Source organism: Brassica napus, chromosome C6, assembly GCF_020379485.1.
Source record: "Brassica napus cultivar Da-Ae chromosome C6, Da-Ae, whole genome shotgun sequence".
NCBI classification, from domain to species: Eukaryota; Viridiplantae; Streptophyta; class Magnoliopsida; order Brassicales; family Brassicaceae; genus Brassica; species Brassica napus.
This window is the reverse complement of record NC_063449.1, coordinates 39,370,156-39,395,081: the sequence shown is the minus strand read 5'-3', so window position 1 is coordinate 39,395,081 and position 24,926 is coordinate 39,370,156. Positions and strand designations below refer to the sequence as shown.

Below are 24,926 nucleotides of genomic sequence, written 5' to 3'. Positions count from 1 at the left end.
TTTTCGGAAGTTCAAACAATCACTTTCGGTGCATCAAACAATCTAATATCATGAACTAAGTGATCAATTCAGTTCAAGCAGTAAGAAATCCATTAGATGAAGAACCAAAACGTAATCCCTTAGTCTACACACGTTTTATGGATCAAAACATCAAGAAATCCCTTATGAGAACCCCTAAACCCAACTAGATGACTACTCACACATAACTAAGCAAGAACAAAACGATTTTGATGAAGAAAACATGATAAGATTGTATTAAAACAGAGTAAAGGTTCAGAAGATCTTCTCCAAATGGTTTTGAGATGAACTCCTTTACAAATCTTCACAAATCACACCAAAACAAGTACAAAACACTCAAATCTCTCTCTAGAACTTGTAAATCTCCTCCTTGGTCGCCCCCCTGGTCTTTTCTGAGTCTCCAAAGTCGAGTTTTCCTCTGAATTATTGAGGGGAGTGGGTAAAAAGGAGTGAAAAGCTCGTTTGTGCGTGTGGAGCCCGTAGCGCCTGAGATCGGTCGATCCACATGGCTCGGATCGGTCGATCTAGTGCATGAAAGCCACAGATCGGTCGATCCAGGTAGCCCGGATCGGTCGATCTCGTGCTCTGTGCGATCAATACTTCATTCGGTCCATTGTTCGGTCCATCTTGCTTCTGAATAAATCCCGAATGCGTTCTTTTCTTTCAAGCTATCTAGTAACCTGCATATTACACTTAAGAACACCAAAACGCATCAAATAGACCAAAACATTAATTAAAACCGACCATTTAATTGCTCCAAAACGAGTTTAAAACCGTTAAAAATACGGAATATCACAGAACAACGATGAAATTGCCCAATCACATATTATCATACGTTCTCAGGGCCAAGTTGAAGTACCTTAGTTGGAATGATGATCTCAGGAGTGCCATCAAGTCTGAAAGTTGGTCTTGAAGCACGATACAAGTTCCTTGTAGCCGGGTTCATCCTTGCAGCCCATGGAAAGCGGAGTGAGCCATTTTCCTTCAGTTTTGGAGGCGGAAATTTTGTAACGGGAAGGTTCGGTAGAGAAGGTACTTTCAGCGAAGATTTCTTCTTCGTAAGGTTGATACTTTTCTCCAGTGAAGGCCAAAATTTCTCAATCTGGCTCTGCACCAGCTGTGGATCATAGCTACAAGGCGTTGATGGCTCAGGTGGTGTACAAGGAGGAGGGAACTTTAGAACAAGCGGCTTTGTCCACGCTCCCATCGAAGGTACGAATAGTACTGGTTCTTCTTCCATTGTCTCTTCGGTTTGGTGAGGAACATCTGGTTGTGTTTGAGGAGTCTCAGGAGGCTGACTCTCTTTTGGTTCCTGGTCGGAGTTTGCAGGAACAACACCAAAGAGCCCGTCATCACAACTGGAGGGCAGAGGAACTGTGGTCGACAAAGGAGCAATAGAATCATGGCTGTTGTAATTGTTAGGCGATGGAGGAGTTGTGGTTGACGAAAGAGCAGTGGAGTCATGGTTGTTGTTGCAGAGAGGCGGCGAATCTTTCTTTCGGAAATGAGGTATCTCTGGAAGATCCATGGAAATTCAATGAGAGATAGATTGGATGAGTGAAGCACATAGATTGAGAATTGGATTTGATCCACCGTAGCAGAGATCAGCGGCTTAGAGGCGGAGCCGCCGTGAAAGGTGAACGGAGTTTTCTTCTAGGGTTGTCTCGATAAATGGGTCTGGGAGTGTGTGTGTGTGTTTTTTTTTTTTTTTTTTGAGTAGAGACTGATTTTCAACTGATATAATTTGTGAGCGATGATTTGTGACTGCCCTTTTCAGTCGCAATTCTGTTGTATCCCTCTAAATAACGACTGATTACCTACTAAAGCCATAATCGGAAATTCCTTGTTTTCTTGTAGTGTCATGAAGTTGACAGAAAATTTACACTTTAAACTTTTGAATACAACTGCTAACATTTTAAGCAATGAAAATAGATTCAATAACATATTAAACATTGAAACTAACTTACTTGTTTGATACATCAAAATTACAACCGCTAGCTGGTAAAAATAAGTGATGTGGCAGTATATTTTTTTTAATGATTATCAATTATTTTAATAAATAAAGACAAAAAAAAAAAACAAAAATTCAAAAATTGTAAAATCGAAAAAGTCAGAAAAATAAATTTTGTGAATTTTTTCGAATTTCAAATTTTTATCGATGTCTACAATTTATTTTGTAGTTTTATTTAATTTTAATTTTTATTAATTTTTTTGTTAATTTAATTTTTTTTTTTGAAAAACCGTCATATCACTTATTTTTATATATTAATAAACACTACCTATCATAATTTTAACATGTTAAAGAAGTAAGTTAGTTTCAATGTTTAATATGTTACTGAATCTGTTTTTATTGTTTAAAAAGCTAATAGTTGAACTCAAAGATTTAAAGTGCTAATTTTTGCCATCTTATAATTTAAAATGTAATTTATTTTAATATTTAAAGAAGATGAATGATTATAAATTGGTATAGTAAAATATATTTAATATATATGTGTGTCTTATTGGTAAAATATATATTTATGCTCATATAAATTATAAGTGTCTTTCTTTACACGTAAAGATTCAGAAACACACCTTATACATGTATAACTTTGTTGTTACTTGACACGTTATAGATCACGTGTGAGTCTCGGTCACAAAGATATACACAAATAAGGTGTGTTCTAAATGTTCAAGCGAAAAAGAGTGACAATTAACATAGGGTTAACTTGTTATATAACCATTATACGATAATAATTTACAAAATAACCATCTCTTAAAATATGTGTCAATTTACAATACAACTGGACATTGCAATGTTTACAGCGCATGTGTATATTCAACGCACACAAAAACAGAATACTCTTTCATCTATAATATCAATATAAAATAGATTTTTAAACAGAAATGTAACTAAAAATAAAGAATTTGATTTCCTTAGTAATATAACAATAATAATAGTACAAGGAAATGAAAAGAGAGAAATGAAGAGTGAATAGGGAGGAGCAAGAGGGAGAAGTATAGAAGGAGGAGGGAAGAAAAAAGAGGAGTTAAAAAGGAGAGTGAAGAGTGAAGAATGAAGAGAAATAGGAAAATGTAGAACACATGGTAGAAAAAGTGAGAAAGTTGGAGTAGGGTGGAGGAAGAGGAGTGAAGAGTGAGGAGTGAGAAGGAGGAGAAATCAGAAGAAAAAATGTAGTGAGGTGAAGAAAAAAAGGTGAGGAAGAACAAGACGAGAAAGAAGAGTAAGAGGGGAAGAAAAACAAATGGCGAAAGCAAAATTAGGTAAATTTTTTAATAAAAAATGAAAATGAAAAGAACATATTGTTACATATTATATTGTGCTCTTAAAACAGAGGTAGAAGATTAGTAGGAAAAAAAAAAGAGAAACAAGAAAGAAAGGTGAGCAATGAAAAAGAACAAAGACAAGATAAAGAAGAAAAAAGAAGAGATGGGTGAGGAGGACAAGACGGATGAAAATAAGGTAGGAAGAAAAACTAAAAAAAAGGAGAATAAAGAAAAGAGGGGATGTTATAAATAAAGAAGAGAGAAAGAGGAGAGAGGAAATTGGTGTGTATTATTCTATGAGTAATGAGTCTTTTATATAAGATTACAATAACTTGGAGACAAAGCCACTTGAAGAACAAGTAAAGCTTGGAGAATAAGTAAAGCTTGGAGAACGAGCATATCTATGACTTGCCATAATGGCATTACCATAATATTCATAACACTTCCCCTTGATGTCCATTATGCGCGTAAGATGCTGCCTCGTTAAAAACCTCACCAGGAAAACCCAATAGGAAAAACCATGGTTAAGGAAAAAGAGTGCAGCGCGCAATGACTTCCCCTCATGTGTACATACGTCGAGATCTTTGAGATGACTTAGTTTGATAAGATGAACCAACATCTTGAAAGTAGCAGTGGTTAGCGCCTTGGTGAATAAGTCAGCGAAATTGTCACTTGAACGAAGTTGTAGGACGAACATCGCCATTCTTCTGCAGTGTATGAGTCTTGATATGATTTGATCTTTTTCTTCGATTCTCTTGATTTCAAAGAAATTTCAAAGACTTTCGATCTGTGATAGACTTTCAACCTTGAAATTATAATAATTCTTTCGGGTGTCTATCATTTGTGTGTTCTTTATTGCTTCGTTAAAACCTTGTCATGGAAAAACCCAGTGGAATAAAAACCATGATGAGGGAAAAGAGTACAACCACACATATTTCACATTTCTTCCCCGGAAAGCAATATCTTCAGGATATGCATTCCAATCAGATAAATCTCTTTTTGAAATTGAGAATATCATAATACTCTTTCCAGTACAGTATTCAAGGTCTATAGACTTCTGTTCCACAATTCTTATCTGATATAGACAATATTTTCTTGATCTATTTGGACTTCAAACCAAACTTCTTGCATACAATTGTCTATACATTTGTCTCGTATATACGAGTAACTCATCCGTAACTATGAAAGTTACTATTATGACTTTCTTTCTTGTCATATGAAATTACATCTTTTAGTTATGAAAAAGATTAGTAATTTGCTCAATAACACTTTAAATATGGTACTTCAAGACCAAACATATATGAGCATCTTAAATAAAATCCTTCAAGGATCTTTACGATAAGATCTCATTTTAGATCTCCAATTTGGAATACATAAAGACAATATGGTATTGTCAAGAACTTTCTTCCAAAATACAATTTTTCTATTGACTCTTCAGGAGTTTTTGATTATATTCAAATCAATGATTCCATTGATCTATAATCTCTTGATAAATATGAAGATGTATTGATTAGCTTTAAATATTTCATATATCTCATAAAACATATTCCGATCGAATAGTTAGAGTTCCCGGGAACATAATTTTGATATCACCAATCCTTCAGGGATTCTATCTTTTAGGGATTCTATCTCTTAGGGATTATCAGTTTCCAGTGGGTTGTATAATTCAAGTTCTTCCTTTATTGTCAGACTAATAAGGAACATAAAAGTAGTTGCATCTACCACATAAGACTATGTCTCTTCACAATCAATTCCATATTGATCTTTCTTTGGTGCAACGACTCATTTCTATCCCACTTGTTTTACACCTTCTAGTGTATGGACTACTGGTCCAAATATCTCTCTCTTTCACAAGTGTTTTTATCTTTGTCTATTGCTTTTTTTTAATTTGGCCAATCATCTATTTGTGTACACTTTTCAATAGACTTTCTTTTATGATCCTCTTTCTCATTCATCATATCAACTGCTATTTTTCAGTCATAAATATCATCGATGTCGATTTGCTTATCGGTTCCATTTTATTTCATACATGACATAAGTTATTGAGATCTCTTCATTATCTCAGGTACTTGAATTTCTTTCAGTCATGTTTAATGTATTTTCTGGAGATTATTCAAAACTCTATTGCCTCGTTTTGACCATTATCAATATATGCTCCTTTTCATGTACGAGGATTCTTATCTTAGGAACCAACATGTCTACCATGATGCAGACGTGACTAGCAGTTTGATATTGTTCTTCTAAAACATATATTCTTATTGGAGCATTTACAGCTGGTATATGTGACTTGATCACTATATTTATTTGGGTCAACAAATGTGTCTGGCAACTGCTTTACTAAGCACTATAATTGAATTATCTTTTGGACTTCTATTTGACATTTTCTTTAGTCTGAGGATCAATGATAACTCATATCAACTTATTTTCTCCAGCTTTTTATCAGTGATTACTTGTTGGCTTGATGCGAATTAGTGTTGCTCAAAATATTTAACTTATCCATTGATTTTTCTATAGTCGTCAAAGACTTTAAGAAGTGGATTCACCGGTATTATAAAGATGCATAGTGGGTGATCAGTCCACTAACATCTCCTTTATTCATGCCAATAATATTATTTGGCTGGTGAAAACCGTATTACCATTTTATCTTATGAGCAAGCAACATATGTGAAATCATTTGAAAGAATCTTTTAGTTCTTCAATGAATATTCACTAAATATTTATGTATCTTTTCGCATCATTACCGAACCAAAATGGTCTAACTGGTTCATGCCAAATATTTTGTAAACTTCTGGTTTACTATATATTTATTTCCACTACAATAATCTTTGTGTAGTACAATATATAAGAGGCTATAGATACTTTCTCTAAAATACTTATATTGCCTTAAGCATTTCTTTTGCTTATTGTCTCAACATAAGTGTCTCAAAATTCCAGAGATTACTTTGAGAATGATTCATCAGTCTTAATTTTAGTGCAAACATAATCTTCTGGATGTTTCACTTATCATAAAATGTGAGATTCTTTAACTCTTCCCCTCGAGATGGTTTTACTATAGGTTTATCAATCTCGAATGAATCTCATTTTTGAATCAATAACACACCCTACATGGGTCATGTTTTCTTTCTCAAATCCTTTTAACTTTTGAGATTTATAAGAACATGATTCAATAAGGATTTTAAATTGCCTTCTTATGTGCAGTAATATTATGTACTCTTCTGGAGCATCATATATATCCTTTTCTTGAACATTCTGTAAGGTTTTACTACCTTCTATTGTAGTCACAATAATTTTTTCATCTTTGGATGATTGAATCATATCTCTTCTTTATTACCATCTTTATTTTCAAGAACCCGACGGCAGCTGTATGACTCATCAATCTTGTGTGAATGAATGAATGTTTGGTCCTGTCTCGAATATTAGATGATATAACTTTTCGGAGCTGGCCACACAAAATTGTAGCCTGATATTAATATTTTTAATCTTATACGCAAAGTTTAATCGTCTAACGAAATATGTTGGCAACGTTCAGGAATAATGGCATATGCAATAAAATTAGCCAGATAAAATCATACTTATCAAGATAATGAATATATTACACATCTATCTCAAACTCTAGCCGTATATTATATACTAGATTATTAGGAAGGATCATAGTTGCACAGCTATGTTGAACTTTAAGGGTATAGGGAGTGGGGGTTATGATATAGGCATATGGTTTTAGGGTTTGGTGTAATGGTTGATAAAATAATTTAAACAGCTAACACTATAGTTATCAATATAATAACGACATTGTACATCTATGTTAAACTCTAGACGGCTAATAATCGGACGACATCATATACTGTATGATTAGCCCCATATGCGTTAGGGTTTAGGTTTTTTCTAGGTTTACGTTTAGGGTTTCGGAGTCCTATAAGGGTTAAGGGTTTAGGATTTGGGGGTTTGGCTTTAGATTGTATGGGTTAGGGTTTAGGGTAAGGGTTTACAAGTCCTATAAGTGTTTAGGGTTTAGGAATTAGGGATAGGGTTTAGTGTTTATGGTTTACTGATTTGGGCTTTTTGATTCTTCAAAAGCTTAGGGATTAGCTTGTAGGGTTTAAGGTATAGTTCTTTATGTGGAATAAGTTGTTAGGGTAAGGCAATCAGTTTAGCCAGATAATATTATTCCACTGATTTGCTATTCAATAAGTTAGCCGATTACATAATTGGCAATCCAATCTTTTATATAGACGCCCAAAGATAGGAGAATAACATATAATTATCAATTAAATTAATTTCTAAATAAAATCTCATCGAAATCATTTTATGATGCACCTTCACCTTTTACATCAGAGTTATCCTCTTGCCACTGTATATTTTGGTTTACCGATGCAAATCCATCTAATGTGAACGCAATATTTTTACTATCTTGCCAAATCTAACTACAAATCTTGTGTCAGGCACAGATCCTAGAAACCTAAAATCAGGAAGCCAAAATTTCAAACGTCCAGGGTAAGTGCGTCTTTTTTACTCACCTTTTGTTGCCCTATCAGCTGAAATTTTAGGTCTTTGGTATTTTGCTAATATCACTATCTTCCTTGGCTTTTTCACCTAAATTGCTCTTAAATTAATTTCTAAATAAAATCTCACCGAAATCATTTTATGATGCACCTGCACCTTTTACGTCATAGTTATCCTCTTGCCACTGTATATTTTGGTTTACCGATGCAAATCCATCTAATGTGAACGCAATATTTTTACTATCTTGCCAAATCTAACTACAAATCTTGTGTCAGGCACAGATCCTAAAAACCTAAAATCAGGAACCCAAAATTTCAAACGTCGAGGGTGATTGCGTCTTTTTTACTCCCTTTTTGTTGCCCTATCAGCTGAAGTTTTAGGTCTTTGGTATTTTGCTAATATCACTATCTTCCTTGGTTTTTCACCTAAATTGCTCTATACTATAACCAATTACATGATAGTTGTTTTGAAGAACAAAACAAGAAATGAAAAATTATGAAAAAAATCTATAGTAAATGTATATTATACACGTTCTTCGTAAAATTAAACTATTCTATATAAATAGTTAAGTTAGTATAAACCACAAAGTTTTTTCATATCACATAATCTTTTGAAAATATTTTATTCTATATAATAGATATAAAATATAACATTTTTATCTTAAAACAGATTATATAATTTTTAGAAATATATATATATATCCATTTTAAACAAAACAAGTTTTGATATATTACAGCATCATTGTTTTTAGAAAAATGTAGAATTTTTTTTCAGCATCATTGTTTTTTGTAAAAAAATTATTAAAGGGATGAAAGATAGACAAATGATGAAGGGGGAAACAATTTAAAACAACATATAAAACTAAAAATAAAAAGAAAATATGTGGTTCAAATTGCTAAGGGCATACAAAGTAATTAATAAATATTATATAAATACACTATATTCTAGCCTCTCTATTGTTATGATTATTTCACTAATTTTAATTTTTTTGAACAATTTTATGCTAATATTAGACAAGTAAATGTGGGTTTAAACCAGGATATGTGTCTATTTGTCCCAAATTTTTACACGAATAAGGTGTGTCCTGAAATAATGCAAGATATGTAATAGCGCAAGATATGAACATAAAATAGGTGTATTCCGACTGTTTTTACGCGTAAAATACACACAATTAACATGTATCTAAAAAAAAATAATAACATGTATCTGTAATAGTGAAAGATATGAACACATATATATATATATATATATAGGCTAAGATAAACAGTTTACTTATATTTTTATTGTATTTTACAAAGATACGCTACTTGTTTTTCATATTTTTTTTTTTTGGCGTATGTTCAAGGTAAACTTAATTTAGATAAATATATTCTCCCTTTTACTGGCGATTTACAATTTTTCCCCAACGCAACTTATAAGGGGTGTATTCAATATAACATTTGAGGTGATTTGTTTTTTAATGGAGTTTTAGATGATTTTAATAAGTTGCAGAGATTTAGGTGATTTTTGTTAAAACACTCTAAAATATAACCTAAAATCATGAGATTTGGGTTTTAATTATTTTAACTAAGAAACTCCACCCAAACACCAAAAAATCACCTGAAAACTTTAAAACTCCACAACTTAAAATATTTTCAATAACAGTGGATTTTAGTACGAAATGTTAAGTTCAAGAAAAATGAATTTTAAATGAGTTTTTAAAATCCATGTTTGAATAACAGTGGATTTGTTATTTTAATACAAATCACCTAAATTTTTTTTAATATAAAGTAATAGATGTGGAGCTGAGAAATGCCCTGTCGAAGACCGCCTACACTAATAGAAGCGTCGACAAACCTATGCGGCTGTGTTACTACTCCGGTACCAAAAAAAATCAGGATGGAAGGATTGCCGTTTCAGCTATTTCCATTGCTAATATCTAAAATGTAAGATCGATGAGTATTCAACTCTCTACTATATAAAAGGAACAAATGTTCATATGGACCAGAAGGGATCAAAAAAATTCTGGAATGGACCTCGTCTCTTTTTTCTAAAAAAATAATTAAAAATAAATCAAAAATAGAGAAAAAAGACAATAAAACCTAAGAAGTTATAATTATTCATTTATTTGCTATCCTGCCCACCTACCACTAACATGATCCTACCCGACGACCCGACCCGTGTTCTAATAACCCTAAATCTCAATTACCTTCCCCCTTCGAAGTCATCCTATCCGACGACCCAATTACCTCCCCACGATCTCCATCCCTCTCTCTCATCATTGTTATGAAAATGTTAAAAATATATATTACCTGAAGATAAATTCTTAGCACTAATTATAAACTGACTAAAATATGAACCAAATTATGAACATGGTAATAAAACAAAACAATTATAATAATATTAATTAGACACATAACATAATTATTATGAAACTAAAATCTCTCTTAACACTAAGCAGTAAACCACATTCAGTTAAATAAAAAACATTCAATTAGTTTATAGAATTTGTTTACTTAAATTTAACATAAAAAATGCGATGTCGCGTGGTGATCTAGTTATATTTTACAATAAGAAAATTATGTTTTCTCGTCAAAACTGTAAAGCAAGTTTTTCTGTTAAAACCATAAAATTAGGTTATCCCACCAAAATTGTGAAATCGCTTTTTTCTACCAGTACCGTAAAATTGTTTTTACCAAAACCTTAAATTCAAGTTTATCCATGTTTTCTGAAAAAACAGCAAAATCGTATTTTTCGCAAAAATCACAAAACCGTATTTTCGCAAAAACCGAAAATCGTATTTTCGACAAAATCGTAAAATTGAAAAATTGTGTGTTTCTCCCTAAAACCAGGAAATCATATTTCCTCGCCAAAAATCACAAAATCGCATTTTCCCACCGAAACGAAAATTGTGTGTTTCTCGCCAAAACATCAAAAATGTGTTTTTTCGCAAACCGTAAAACCGTATTTTCTTGCTAAAACTACAAATTCATGTTTTCTTGCCAAAACCAAATATTAAGTTTTCAGCAAAACCAAAAAAAAATATACTTTTTTCTTTCAATACCACAAATCATGTTGTCCATCAAAACAATAAAAATATGTTTTTCAGCCAAAACCATAAAATCCAGTTTTTGGCAAAACCGTAAAATCGTGTTTTTCCGATAGAAGCATAAAATTCAGGTTTTCCGCTAAAACCGGGAAAATTGTGATTTCTCACCAAAACCACAAAATTATATTTTCTCGCCAAAATTTTTTTTCCTCGCCAAAATGGTGAAAATACATTTTCTGCAAACCATAAAATCATGTTTTCTCGCAAAACCACAAAATTACTCTTTCTCACCAAAAAAATAAAATCACATTTTTCTACCAAAACCACAAATAACCGGTTCTTATTAAAACCGCAAAATCACGTTTTTCCGTCAAAACCATAAAATCTGATTTTTCAACAAAACCCCAAATCGCCTTTTCCTGACAAAGCATAAAATTCAGCTTTCTGCCAAAACCACGTATCATGTTATTTTCGCCAAAACCGCGAGTTCGCCAACATCGTGATTATAAACTAGCTAGCTTCCCAAAGACTACAAAACTCTACACGTACTCTACCCAAAATTAAATTAATGTTAGATGCATTTATCAGTGTTTAAAAAAAAATCAAAGCTAATCTTTGATTAATCTTTAATTAGTCTCCAAAGTCGTTTGGCTCATATCAAATGCACGACTCACATCTATCGTATTCTCTAACTTTAGGTTTTATTAATCAACTGTACAAGTGGATATTTGTGATTCTGTGAACTGTACATGTGAATAGTGTTGGGGAAAGACACACGGCGCAGCGGAATGTCACGGTCGTGTTCCCCTGACCTTGTGCGAACCTGTGAGGAAAATACTTCGACGATGGCAAGATATCAAAGTTGCGATAACTAAATGAGACACACAATTTTTACGTGGAAAACCTCCTCGATGTGAGAAGGAAAAACCACGGGACCGTAGTCCACTCAAAAATCCACTATATAAATGGTATGAGTACAATCACGTCCTCCCTGTTCAACAGCCTGAACAGAACAGAGAGTCTAGCTACAAATAGCTATCTCCAACACAAACAACAACAACAAGAGAGCAACACAAAACTTCAAAACCGGCAGCAACCAAACGACCTCAGCTCACAAAGATTCCGGCTTCCAGAAACTAATCCAACCGTACAAATCCAAGATAAACAAGTCGACAATACCTCTGCCAAATTTCAGCTCAAGAAGAGAAGATCTCACCGTTGGATTTACCAAACACCCAAGACTGTCCCGCTGAAGAACTGTGACGACCAGCTTCACTAAAACCCAGACAACAGAAGATCCAACCGTTGAAATCCAAATCCCTTCGGTGAATCTCTAACCCACTGACTGAAGAAGCTTCCCACAAAATATCAGCCCGATCAAGTTCCGTTTGATCCTCCAAAACCAGTCTTGAAATAGCCTGACGAGTTTTCTCCTCCTTCTCTCTTCTTTCTCTCTTTTGTCTCTCTCTCTAAACTCTATTATTGTGAGTCTACAGTGCAAAGGGTCATGAGAATTATTATTATGTCTCATGCCCACTTGGTTCTCTCCATCTAGGAGGGACCCAACAAACTCCCCCTCCGACTAGATGGAAGAAACAGCCATTCCGGCTATCTCTCGGCATACCTCAAGCTTCCCCCTCGGTAATGACTTCGTCATCATATCAGCTCCATTATCATCCGTATGAACTTTCTCAAGTTCCACTTCCTTAGAAGCAACCACATCACGTATCCAATGATACCTCCTCTGAATGTGTTTTGACTTCGAATGAAATGTAGAATTCTTCCCGAGACAAATAGCGCTTTGACTATCACAAAGCAACACATACTTTTCTTGCTTGAAACCGATCTCTTCACAGAAGTTCTTCATCCACAACAACTCTTTACAAGCTTCAGTTGCGGCAATGAACTCTGCCTCAGTGGTAGATAGTGCAACACACTTTTGCAACCTTGACTGCCATGCCACAGCTCCACCCGCAAATGTTACCAAGTAACCCGAAGTAGATTTGCTAGAATCAGCATCTCCCGACATGTCAGAATCAGTGTAACTGACAAGCAATGACTTCTTACCTCCAAATGTAATCTTCAAATTAGAAGTCCCTCTGAGATATCTCAAAATCCACTTCACAGCATTCCAATGTTCTCTTCCCGGATTGGAGAGAAACCTGCTGACAACTCCAACGGCGTAGGCTAAATCCGGTCTTGTACAGACCATGGCATACATCAAACTACCCACTGCAGAAGCATATGGAACCTTCGCCATATCTTCCTTCTCCGCATATGTCTTCGGACTTTGTTGACTGCTCAGTCTTAAGTGTGGAGCAAGAGGAGTACTCAACACTTTAGACTTGTCCATGTGAAACCGCTTAAGTACTTTTTCAATGTACTTCTCCTGAGATAAGTGAATCAGCTTCTCACCTCTATCTCGAACAATTCTCATACCAAGAATCTGTTTCGCTGGACCCATATCTTTCATGGCAAAGGACTACTAGCTGCTCTTTCAGCTCCTTAATTCTGTCCATGTTCCTGCCCACAATCAACATATCATCGACATACAGCAACAAGATGATAAAATCATCCTCACCGAACACCTTCACAAATACACAATGGTCTGAATCAGTCTCTGCATAACCATGCTCCCCCATAACAGACTTGAACTTCATGTACCACTGCCTTGGTGCTTGCTTCAATCCATAAAGGCTTTTCTTCAAGCGGCAAACCAAATTTTCTTTGCCCTTTTGCACATAGCCTTCCGGTTGTTCCATGTAGATCTCTTCCTCCAAATTACCATGAAGGAAAGCAGTCTTCACGTCCATTTGCTCAACCTCTAGATCAAGGCTCGCTGCCAATCCAAGTACAACCCGAATGGATGACATCTTCACAACAGGAGAAAAGATTTCATCATAATCAATTCCCTTCTTTTGGCTGTAGCCTTTCACAACCAATCTAGCCTTGTGTCGAGGTGGCAAATTATCATCCTCATGCTTAATTCTGTACACCCACTTATTAAGCAGAGCCTTCTTGCCCTTAGGCAATTCCACCAACTCAAAAGTATGGTTCTCCTCAAAAGAATCCATCTCCTCATCCATGGCTCCAAACCACTTATCCTTGTGTTCATCCTCCAAAGCTTCATCATAGCTTTCAGGCTCTCCCCCATCAGTAAGTAATACATACTCACTAGGATCATACCTTGTCGACGGTTTAAGACCTCTCTCGGATCTTCTAACAATAGTAGGTTGGTTCTCAGCAGCTGGTGTCTCACCATGATCGTCACCATGATCACCACTACCATCTTCATGTGCGGGAGCATCTGCACTGGGTGCATTATCCTGAACCTCAACCTCAACCTCACCGTGAACCGATGTAGAAGGAGTAGCCTCTGTATCGATCAAACCCTCAAAAATCTGAGTTGGGTTTTTGGACTTGTCAATGTCCTTAATCGTTTGATCTTCCATAAACACAACATCTCTGCTCCTTACGAGCTTCCTCTCAACGGGATCATAAAATCTGTACCCGAACTCATCATGACCATAACCGATGAACACACACTGCCGCGACTTCATCTCAAGCTTCGATCTATCAACCTTGGGAATATGAACAAATGCCTTACACCCAAAGACCCTCAAGTGACTGTAAGAAACATCCTTACCAGTCCAAACCCTCTCTGGAACATCACCATCCAATGGAGCACTTGGTGACAAATTCAGCACATGAACCACCGTGTTCAAAGCTTCTGCCCAGAAAGTCATCGATAAGCCTGACTGTGAGATCAAACATCTCATCCTCTCGACAATCGTTCGATTCATCCTTTCAGCCAACCCATTTAACTGTGGAGTATGAGGTGGCGTGAATTGATGCCTTATTCCATGCTCTTTGCAATAAGCATCAAATGGTCCAAGATACTCTCCACCATTATCACTGCGGATACACTTCAGCTTCTTCCCCGTTTGTCTCTCAACCAATGCCACAAAGTGCTTGAAATATCCCAGCACCTGATCCTTCGTCCTCATAGGAAATACCCACGACTTCCTTGAATGATCATCAATAAAAGTCACATAATATGATGCGCCACCAAGAGATCTTGTCTTCATTGGACCACACACATCTGAGTGTACCAAATCCAGTACCTCGGGTTTCCTAGAAGGTGCGGAAGACTTGAAAGATACCCTGTGTTGTTTTCCCGCAAAGCAATGCGAACACTTCTGTAGGTGCAAACCAGAGATTCCTGGAATCACCTCATTCTTAGACAACACAACCATTCCTTTCTCACTCATGTGACCGAGTCTCTTATGCCATAGCTCCATGGCATTATCATTCTCCACCGCATTAACAACATCTTTGGAGACCTTAGCCTGCATCCAATAGAAAGATGAAGACTTCTCACCTCGAGCCACAATCAAAGAACCGCGAGAGAGCTTCCATTTACCACCACCGTGCAAACTGAAATAGCCCTCATCATCAAGTCTTCCCGTCGATATCAGATTCATCCTAATATCAGGAACATGCTTAACATCCTTAAGCACCAGCCTAGTACCAAGACTAGTCTCCAAGCAAACATCACCAATGCCAGCAACCTGAGCCATCGCATCATTCCCCATCTTCACAGAACCATAATTACCCGTAGTATAGGTAGAAAACAAATCCCGCTGTGATGTAGCATGAGTAGTAGCTCCACTGTCAATCACCCAACTGGTGTCCTGGCATGCGACATTAATGGCATCACCCTCAAGAAGAATGAGAAACTGATCTTCGGTGAGAGTCACCCGATCCACCTTTTCTTCTTGATTTCCTTGCTGCTTGTTTTTCAACTTCCAGCAATCCTTCTTCATGTGCCCTTTCTTATGACAGAAGTAGCACTCCATATTAGCAAATCTATTAGACTTGCTCCTGCTCCTGTTCTTGTCTCTCTTGGGATCTCTACTTGTACTTCTCCCCCTTGACTCAGTAACAAAAACATCTGAACGCGAACTGCTAGCATTCGACTGCCTTCTTGCTTCCTCATTAAGAACACTGTTCTTCACTGAATCCATCGAAATAACACCTTCCGACGCGGAGTTACAAAGAGACATCCTGAAAACCTCCCAAGAGTCCGGTAAAGTACCGAGAAGCCACAGACCGTGAATCTCATCATCAAACTTGATGCCCATATCAGACAACTTGTTGAGCAATCCCTGAAACGCATTCAAGTGATCTGTCATCGGAGTCCCCTCCTGATACCTCAGCTCAATCAACTTCTTGATCATGTACATCTTGTTGTTTCCGGTCTTCCTAGCATATAACTGCTCCAGCTTCTTCCACAAAGAACGAGCATCCGTCTCAGTCTCAATATGATGCAACACATTATCATCTACCCACTGCCTTATCAACCCACACACTTGGCGATGCTGCAGCTTCCACTCTTCATCCGTCTTCTTCTCAGGTTTCTGCTCCTCGAAGACTGGAACATGGAATTCTTTAACAAAGAGCAAATCCTCCATCTTGCCCTTCCATAGATGATAGTTAGCACCATTCAAGCTTATCATCCTGCTCATATTTTCCATCTTTCACACAAGCAAATAACAACCCAAAGTTATCAAAACCAAAGCTCTAAAACCAGAAGCTCTGATACCACTCTGTTGGGGAAAGACACACGGCGCAGCGGAATGTCACGGTCGTGTTCCCCTGACCTTGTGCGAACCTGTGAGGAAAATACTTCGACGATGGCAAGATATCAAAGTTGCGATAACTAAATGAGACACACAATTTTTACGTGGAAAACCTCCTCGATGTGAGAAGGAAAAACCACGGGACCGTAGTCCACTCAAAAATCCACTATATAAATGGTATGAGTACAACCACGTCCTCCCTGTTCAACAGCCTGAACAGAACAGAGAGTCTAGCTACAAATAGCTATCTCCAACACAAACAACAACAACAAGAGAGCAACACAAAGCTTCAAAACCGGCAGCAACCAAACGACCTCAGCTCACAAAGATTCCGGCTTCCAGAAACTAATCCAACCGTACAAATCCAAGATAAACAAGTCGACAATACCTCTGCCAAATTTCAGCTCAAGAAGAGAAGATCTCACCGTTGGATTTACCAAACACCCAAGACTGTCCCGCTGAAGAACTGTGACGACCAGCTTCACTAAAACCCAGACAACAGAAGATCCAACCGTTGAAATCCAAATCCCTTCGGTGAATCTCTAACCCACTGACTGAAGAAGCTTCCCACAAAATATCAGCCCGATCAAGTTCCGTTTGATCCTCCAAAACCAGTCTTGAAATAGCCTGACGAGTTTTCTCCTCCTTCTCTCTTCTTTCTCTCTTTTGTCTCTCTCTCTAAACTCTATTATTGTGAGTCTACAGTGCAAAGGGTCATGAGAATTATTATTATGTCTCATGCCCACTTGGTTCTCTCCATCTAGGAGGGACCCAACAAATAGTAATCTTTTATGTCTACACCTGGATAGCCAGTGACTGTATTTATGTAGAAACTTGTAAATTTATAAGAAATAAATATGCAAATCGTCATCATTGATCCATCATCAACTAAACATAAGCTCTTTACGTCTCTTCTCTGTTTTGTTTTTGTTTTTTGATAATTCTGTTAATTTTCTGTACTTGTTTGGATATTAATTAATGTTAATATAATGACTGAAATTTACTATACTGAGAATAACGTGTGTTTTTTCCAAGCTCCTGAGCTTACAAAAACAGAGTAAAAAATATGTACTGTGGTTGTCGTTGAATTGCCGGTGTTGACGTGTTGAGATGGTTGCTGCAGTTGCTGACTGTGAGTTGACTCGAAATAAAGAAACCAGATCGAGAGAATATCAGAGGATATATGAAAATTTCGATAGAGACTGAGGAGTTTCGCACGCATTGTCACTCAATTTGTTAAAACTCATTTTTTCCATTTAGTAAAACTTTAATAATGAGAATATTATCAAAGACTATCATATTACCGAGCGTCAATGATCGACATGGTGATTTGGTTCACTGTCCAATTTTCATCGTCACGCAGTTTACTCCAACTAGAATAAGTTTCAAGAGAACTTTGGCTGACGCAATAACCTGGCTGTTTAGGTTGAGGAATCAATGCAGTTTCACTTCCGAGCATCAAAACTACTGACGACATCATTGGTCTATCCTCTACACGTTCTTGAACACACAAGAGGCCAATTTGTAAGCATCTTAAGATTTCACGTGGCCTGAACGTTGGTGATGAAGAATCTATGATGACCCTGTCTACTATCTCTAGACCTTGACCTTCTTTCCAATTCCTCCACACCTGTGCATAAAGGTCGGACCTTCTCTTAGTGATATCGTCAGATTTTGAGCCTGAAACACAATCGAATTAAGAGGTTTCAAGCTTACACATCCGAGAAGATTAAGATTACTATCCGAGTCGCAGAAGCCTTTGTTCCTCTTGCCACTTATAATTTCAAGAAGCAAGACCCCAAAACTGAACACATCTGACTTCATCGAGAATGTCCCGTTCATCGCATATTCTGGAGACATGTAGCCACTGCATAACAAATATTAAATAGATAAGCTATCAGGTTTTGATTCTGTACCCAGGTAAGTCTTTGTTTCAAAATACGAAGATGCTAAGAAAAAAAAATAAAATACAAGATGCTTTAATTGCTTACTAAGTTCCGACCACCTTCCTCGTGTCAGCTTCCGTCTCATCCCGTCCAAAGATCCTTGCCATTCCGAAGTCTGAAATTTTTGGGGTCATATCTTTATCAAGCAAGACATTGCTTGCTTTCAAATCCCTATGGATGATTCTAAACCGTGAATCTTGGTGAAGATACAGAAGCCCTCGGGCAATACCATTGATAATATCAAATCTCATTTGCCAATTTAACATACAGCTCCTGGTTTCATCTGCACTACGTTCACAACAGAATCACATTAACATATTTCCAAAGACATTTAACTGTAAAAATAAATCTATCTGATGTGTTGAGGCACTAACCAAAGAGATGAGAGTCGAGGCTTAGATTCTCCAAGTACTCGTAAATTAAGATCTTCTCGCCCTCATAAACACAACAGCCAAGAAGTCGGACAAGATTATTGTGCTGAAGCTTTGCAATTAGCCTGACTTCGTTCATGAACTCATCGGTACCTTGAGCTGACATTTCTGATAGTCTCTTAACTGCAATTTCTTGCCCGTCAACTAACCTTCCCTGGTAACACATAATTGATCACTTATACAAAACCAACAGAGCAGTGTCTATTCAATAAAAAAGAAACAATGATTAAGGCATTTGATTTCAAATAAAAATTAGGAGCATATTTTAAACTATATGTTTCTCTTAACAAAATTCACATTTTCTTTGTATCCCACTTGTTTATATTTAGTTTATTTTATTTCTTACTAGTATTATGGTCCTTGCTATTCAAGAGAAAAATAACGGTCAAATTAAAGATGCAATACGCTATGTTAATAATAAATCCATAGAAGACTACATACAATTACAAACTTGCAAAGTTGTAATGGATCAAATGAAACATGAACCAATAATATAAGTTGTTCAAATTAAAGTTTGAGACAAAAGATAGTACATAAATATTAAAAATCATATTGAAATGCTTGTAGAAAATAGAAATAAATAATAAAAAATCGTATTTAAGATTGTAACCTTAATCTTCTCGAATGCAAAAGAAAAATTATTTTGATAAAAATCACGCTCTTGCATTCTTATGATGTAAAAGAAATATTATTTTGATAAAATCATACTCTTGACAAAAGAAGTGCAGATCATGGGAGTATAGATAATGGGAGAATAGTTATGCTGGATAACTGAAAATCATTAATAGTTAAATATCAAAAACAATTTGACAATAACAAACCTTTTACAAAACAATACGGAAAGTAAATTGTTTCATTTTCTTAAAAAATACTTGTCATTCACATAATTGTTAACTAATTTATGCTTTATAGTATAAAAAATAACTTTTATTTGGTCATAAGTTTTTGTCCCATTTACATTTCTTTATTTTAATTAATTCTACATGTTTTATATAAAGTACCGACATTTTGTAAGTCAGTAGTTTTCTATAAATTTACTGTAGTATTTTTGTAAACAGTTTACTATAAATCGGCTTCTTCTTTAAAAAAATTTGTTTATTCATTGTAAATGTTTAGTGATTGTACTTTTTGGACAAATATTTTATTTTGCTTATCAGATTAAAAACTCTTAGAACACCTCCAACAATGATCTTTGATGGTCTGAGAATATCCAAGCACTAAATTTTTTGTTTAAAAAGAAATAAAATAGAAGAGAGAGAGAACCAGTTGTCTACAGAGATATACTATCTCTACTTTTTTTTATTTTTCTTCCATGTGTCATTTTTTTAATGGTTAACTAGAGCTTGACTCGCTCGCCCGAATAGATGTTTGTTTTTATTTTTTATAAGTAAAATAATATTTTTTACAATAAGTGATATATATTTTAACATTTACCATATAATTAATGATATATTTTATCTTTCCCAAAAATATGGTGTGTATCCGATAATTTTTTTTTTTCAGATTGTCATTTGTGTCACATTTTCTTATAATTATACTTATTTTATTAATTTTGAGCTAGAGTTTTAAATTATAGAATATGTTACATTTTTGAATATTATTCGTATGAGTAATTTATATGCTAATAAATTTGGTACTTGCATGTATAATTAAATTTTAGATTATTAGCAAACACAAAATTAAATAATTATGTAGAAATTTTATTTTGATTAATTTTTAAAAATCATGTACACTAACAATCAAAATAAGTTAGGTTACAATAGGATTAGTTATTTTGGTTTATAATTTGAAAATGATATTCGATCAAAAATATAATGAAAATATGGTCTTAAATAAATATGTAAACCCACTCAATAATTCGTGTTTTAGGTATAGTTATATAACTATCTACTAGGTGTTTTGTCCGCACATGCGGACATATTTTTCTTACGATTTACTAATTCAAAACTCAATATAATAAATTATTATTTATGTTTTAAAATTTTTAAATCAAACATTAAATTATTTATATATGATAATATTTTCATCAACATATATATGTTTTTTTTTTGACAGCACATATATATGCTTATTATTGGGTTGAAATTTATAGATACTCAGATATTATAAATATTTTAGAAAATATCTTTATACAAATATTTTTGGTGGATTAATATTTAATTATAAATTGTGTTATATCTTAATTTTAATTCTTTTTAATAGAAAATATTATTTTAGATAACAACACAATATATATAAGAATTATTGTTCTTTTCTTTTGAAAATATTAATTTATAATCAATTATCTAGAAAATAAATCTATTATTAACTTAAAATTCATTTTTTAATTATATAAAATCCATTAAAGGTATAAAAGATATTAACCGTTTTAACTTTTAACGTGAGAGCTTTATTGTGAAAAACCACTTCGCAAATAATAGTATATGTATATTGGAATATTTTGTAGACTTTATTTTGAGGAATAATAGGAGATACATATTTGAATTAATTAATATACATTTCTTTTAAATTATCATCATAATAAACATAATATTCTTATTTCTAAGCTAAGCCAAACATGATATTAACAATACTCGGTTCATAACAAAAACCGAGTACACAAAACTATAAATTTAAACAATAGTTAGATGAGAAACAGTTCCTTGATAATTACATGGTTTCTTAATCATGATATATATTGGATCGAAATTCTGTGGTTAAGTATTTACAAATTTTTTTTTTATGTAGTGAACCGAACCATGTATAATTTGGTTTTGATTATGTAGACTAACATTTAACTAAGGAATATTTTGTACCAAAACATGTTTGTTTTGATTTCTTCAAACCAAATTAAACTGATGCATATATTATTTAACAAACCACGTGATTTTAGTTTCAATCGGTTTTGTTATTTAAGTTTTAAGTAGACGTAAATTTATTAAGCGCGTTAGTTAAGTTATAAAAACCAGAGTTAAGTACTTTCAGTTTTAATAGATTAATATTTGATTTTGTTAAACTATATTTTTTTAGAAACTCTAAGTGAGTTTTCACCATTGATGTTATTCTTAACGAGTTACGAAAACCACCGACCGTAGTGATAAATCACTTTTCTAATTTTATATTGATTCCTTTTTCACAAAAAAGAAAAAAAATTCATAGTGATTCCTTCATTTATACCTTGTAAACAACACCAAAACCACCTTTTCCGACCTTGTTAAAATCAGAGAAATGTTCGGTGGCTGTGACAACAGCTTCAAACTCCAATGAAAGTTCCAAATTTTCTACTTCGTCCTCACCAGAAAAATTTATCTTCTTTCTTGGTAACACCACCTCGTTCATTAGAACTTGATTTCCCACTAGACAGATTATTTTCATTCGAACACATAAAGGATCAAAACATAGAAGGAAAATTTACAGAAAAGTAAAATAAAATGAAGGTTATTACTCATTTACCAATAGGTGTTGCATCTGCTTTTGCTTGCTTCTGTCTTCTCCTCCAAAAGCAGAACACGATAACACTCAGAATAAGCATAACGGTGACTCCAATACTCCAACCTATGATTTTTTTAGTTCGGTCTCTCTTCTCACCCGAGGCTTGTAGCGCATTAAAAAAAAAAAAAATTGACTTCGACGGGTTAAGAAATTAGTATGAGCTCGAGGACATGAGAGCGAAAACAAAAAAAACTAGTGTATTATGTAGGTAGTGACGCCTGACATGACAGGAATGATGAGTTATAGTTTTTTTTTTAGTATTTGGTCCAGTTCACGTATCACATCCCTTGTATTTGCCGAATTATCTCATCTATTTAATCTTTCTGCTTCTACATAATTCGTAATCATACATACTAATATTAGCCGACCCGTTTCATGTATAAATTCGTGTTTAAATAATTTTATTTAGTTGTCCAACAGAAAAATATATTCAATTTAATTAATTATTTACGATCTTATATCTACTATTGTCCATGCAAACAAAGTACGGGCTAATAACTACTATTTTGTATCATATAATATTTTATCCAGCATTCTCGTTAATCATCAGTTGTATATTTCGCACTTGATATTTTTTAACTTAACAAATTCGTAGAAAGTAGATTAGATTTCTTAAGACATGTAAAATATTTAAATCAAAAAAAGAATAGGGAGACTTCCTCATCCGGACAAAAGTATAAATTATTGATGACTATATTGGATGTGTTTAGTTTTAAGAGAATAAACTAACCTAGATCAGCAGCATTCAATCTGACGTAAAGATCTTGACCAACGACGGCTTGTTTCCGGATCTCAACGAGATCTCCGGTCCAAAACACACAACCCAATCCGCCGTTTCGAACATCTGCAGTCGCAAACGACGTACAGTTACAATCGCTAAGACACTTCTCTTCACATTTTTTCACATCAGTTGTCCGATCCACAGTCGCCGTCTTAGTATCCGGCAACTTCATATTGTTTAGCCGCAAAAACCCATCTCCACTACAGCTCATCTGAGTCCTCCTCACACACCCATGTGATCCGTCTCTCAAGTCCCACCGCTGCCGGTTCTTGGGAACGAACCCTCTAATACAGTTACAGTAAGGTGACGTGTTTAGGTCACAGTAAGAATAAGATCCACAGAAGTAAAGAGAATCGCACACGTCCGTTGGTAAACTCCAGAACATGCTCCATCCCCATGATGGCGGGATCCGCGTGTATCGATTGAGTGCATAGTCAGTGACTGTCAATCTGGAGTAGATGCTTTGGTTGGTCATATGGAACGTGTAAGCGATCTCCTCACTGTTCTCCGTATAATTGTAAACCATGTAATTTAATCCTTGCACCTCCGGTATGCCATTAAACTCGATTCCATTCCAAGGACCGCTCCTTTGCATTACAACACGTTGATTCAAAAATCGATTTATAAGAATAAACTCAGGCAATCCCCTTTGTATGTCCAGTTCGTAGGTGAATTTCCCGCTTGACGGATCATCATAGGATCTCCATGATGTAAGGAACCTGTTGCGCCCTGTTTTGAAATCGTAACCTAGTTTCATCTCCGGAAGTAAAGTATCTGTCGGAAAATCGAAACTCTGCCACAAGAATCCACTTGAGTCTTTGTTGCTGGAGTATCTCATTACAAAATTACCGTTGGGAAGAAGCTCTGCTATCACTGGTGATCTCACATTTTCTCTAGTAAGATTTGTCGACCAAACAGTGTTATTAGACTGACCTAGCAGGACAAGATTGTTGCCAGAGATTTTGAGGGTTCCAATGGAATTGGAGAGAGGGCTGTCTCTGTTGGCGACCCATGCGTAGGTTTTCTGGGAGACTTTCTTATACCATATTCCGAGATACCAACGCGACCGTCCCAAGGGTTTGAAGAAACCAAGCTCGAAGACTCCACCGTGAGATACAAGTGTTCTATTGCTCGAGATTGTGAGAGACTCTGAAGACGACAAAGTGTTGACATAGATCGAAAGGGCAGGATGAAATAGATTCAAGAAAAGGAAGACTAGCAAGAACGAGAAGGTGTAAGAATGGTGGTAAATGTTCTGTACCCCTTTCATCTCTCCCCACCACTTTCTTTCTTTCTTTTTTTCTTGTTGTTAGTTTTTGTCCTAACTTGCATACATATATATATATATACATCCTAAGTTACTTTTCAAGAAAATTCGAAATTAAATTTATGACGATCCTAGCAGGCAAGCAAAATGTTGTGTTCCATAGTCCATGACTTTTTAATACCATCGATTAATTCCCTTCCACAAACTTGTATCATTCGTCAACTACTTTTATATCTACACGTTATTAGTTCTCACGCTGCCAACATTGCATATGGAGTACTTTTCGTTAAGAAAACACATAGCATATAGTATTCCGCAAGTATGGTGGTCTCAATAGTATGATTCGATACATTCAAAGTATATTGAAAACTTTCGTACCATTTAGTCTAACGATTATGGTAGATTAAACGATAACTGGACCAGAGGAAACGAATCAACTAGAGTTTTAAAAAGAAACCTAGACTAAATCGAATTAAATCAATCAAGCGATCAAAGTTCTCTGGCAACAGCGCCAAATTTGATCTCACTCAAATCACTTTAAGGAGTGAATTACACTCTCAAATAAGAAGTTCAGT

At 35.0% G+C, this 24,926-nt stretch overlaps 2 protein-coding genes across 2 annotated transcripts; both read right to left on the bottom strand.

Moving 5' to 3' along the window:
* Nucleotides 1-651: 651 nt before the first annotated feature.
* LOC125588863 (zyxin-like) lies at nt 652-5,181 on the bottom strand. Its single transcript, XM_048760775.1, has 2 exons — nt 878-5,181; nt 652-710 (listed from the first exon to the last, which is right to left on the bottom strand). Exons 1-2 carry the CDS (start codon nt 1,544-1,546, stop codon nt 687-689), a joined length of 693 nt encoding a protein of 230 aa, XP_048616732.1. The 5' UTR covers nt 1,547-5,181; the 3' UTR covers nt 652-686.
* A 12,280-nt stretch (nt 5,182-17,461) lies between these two features.
* On the bottom strand, nt 17,462-24,499 carry LOC106352128 (receptor-like serine/threonine-protein kinase SD1-8). The gene is made up of 7 exons (XM_013791807.3): nt 23,034-24,499; nt 22,265-22,405; nt 21,989-22,167; nt 18,776-18,986; nt 18,447-18,684; nt 18,172-18,322; nt 17,462-18,085 (listed from the first exon to the last, which is right to left on the bottom strand). Exons 1-7 carry the CDS (start codon nt 24,352-24,354, stop codon nt 17,756-17,758), a joined length of 2,571 nt encoding a protein of 856 aa, XP_013647261.1. The 5' UTR covers nt 24,355-24,499; the 3' UTR covers nt 17,462-17,755.
* Between the last annotated feature and the right edge of the window lie 427 nt (nt 24,500-24,926).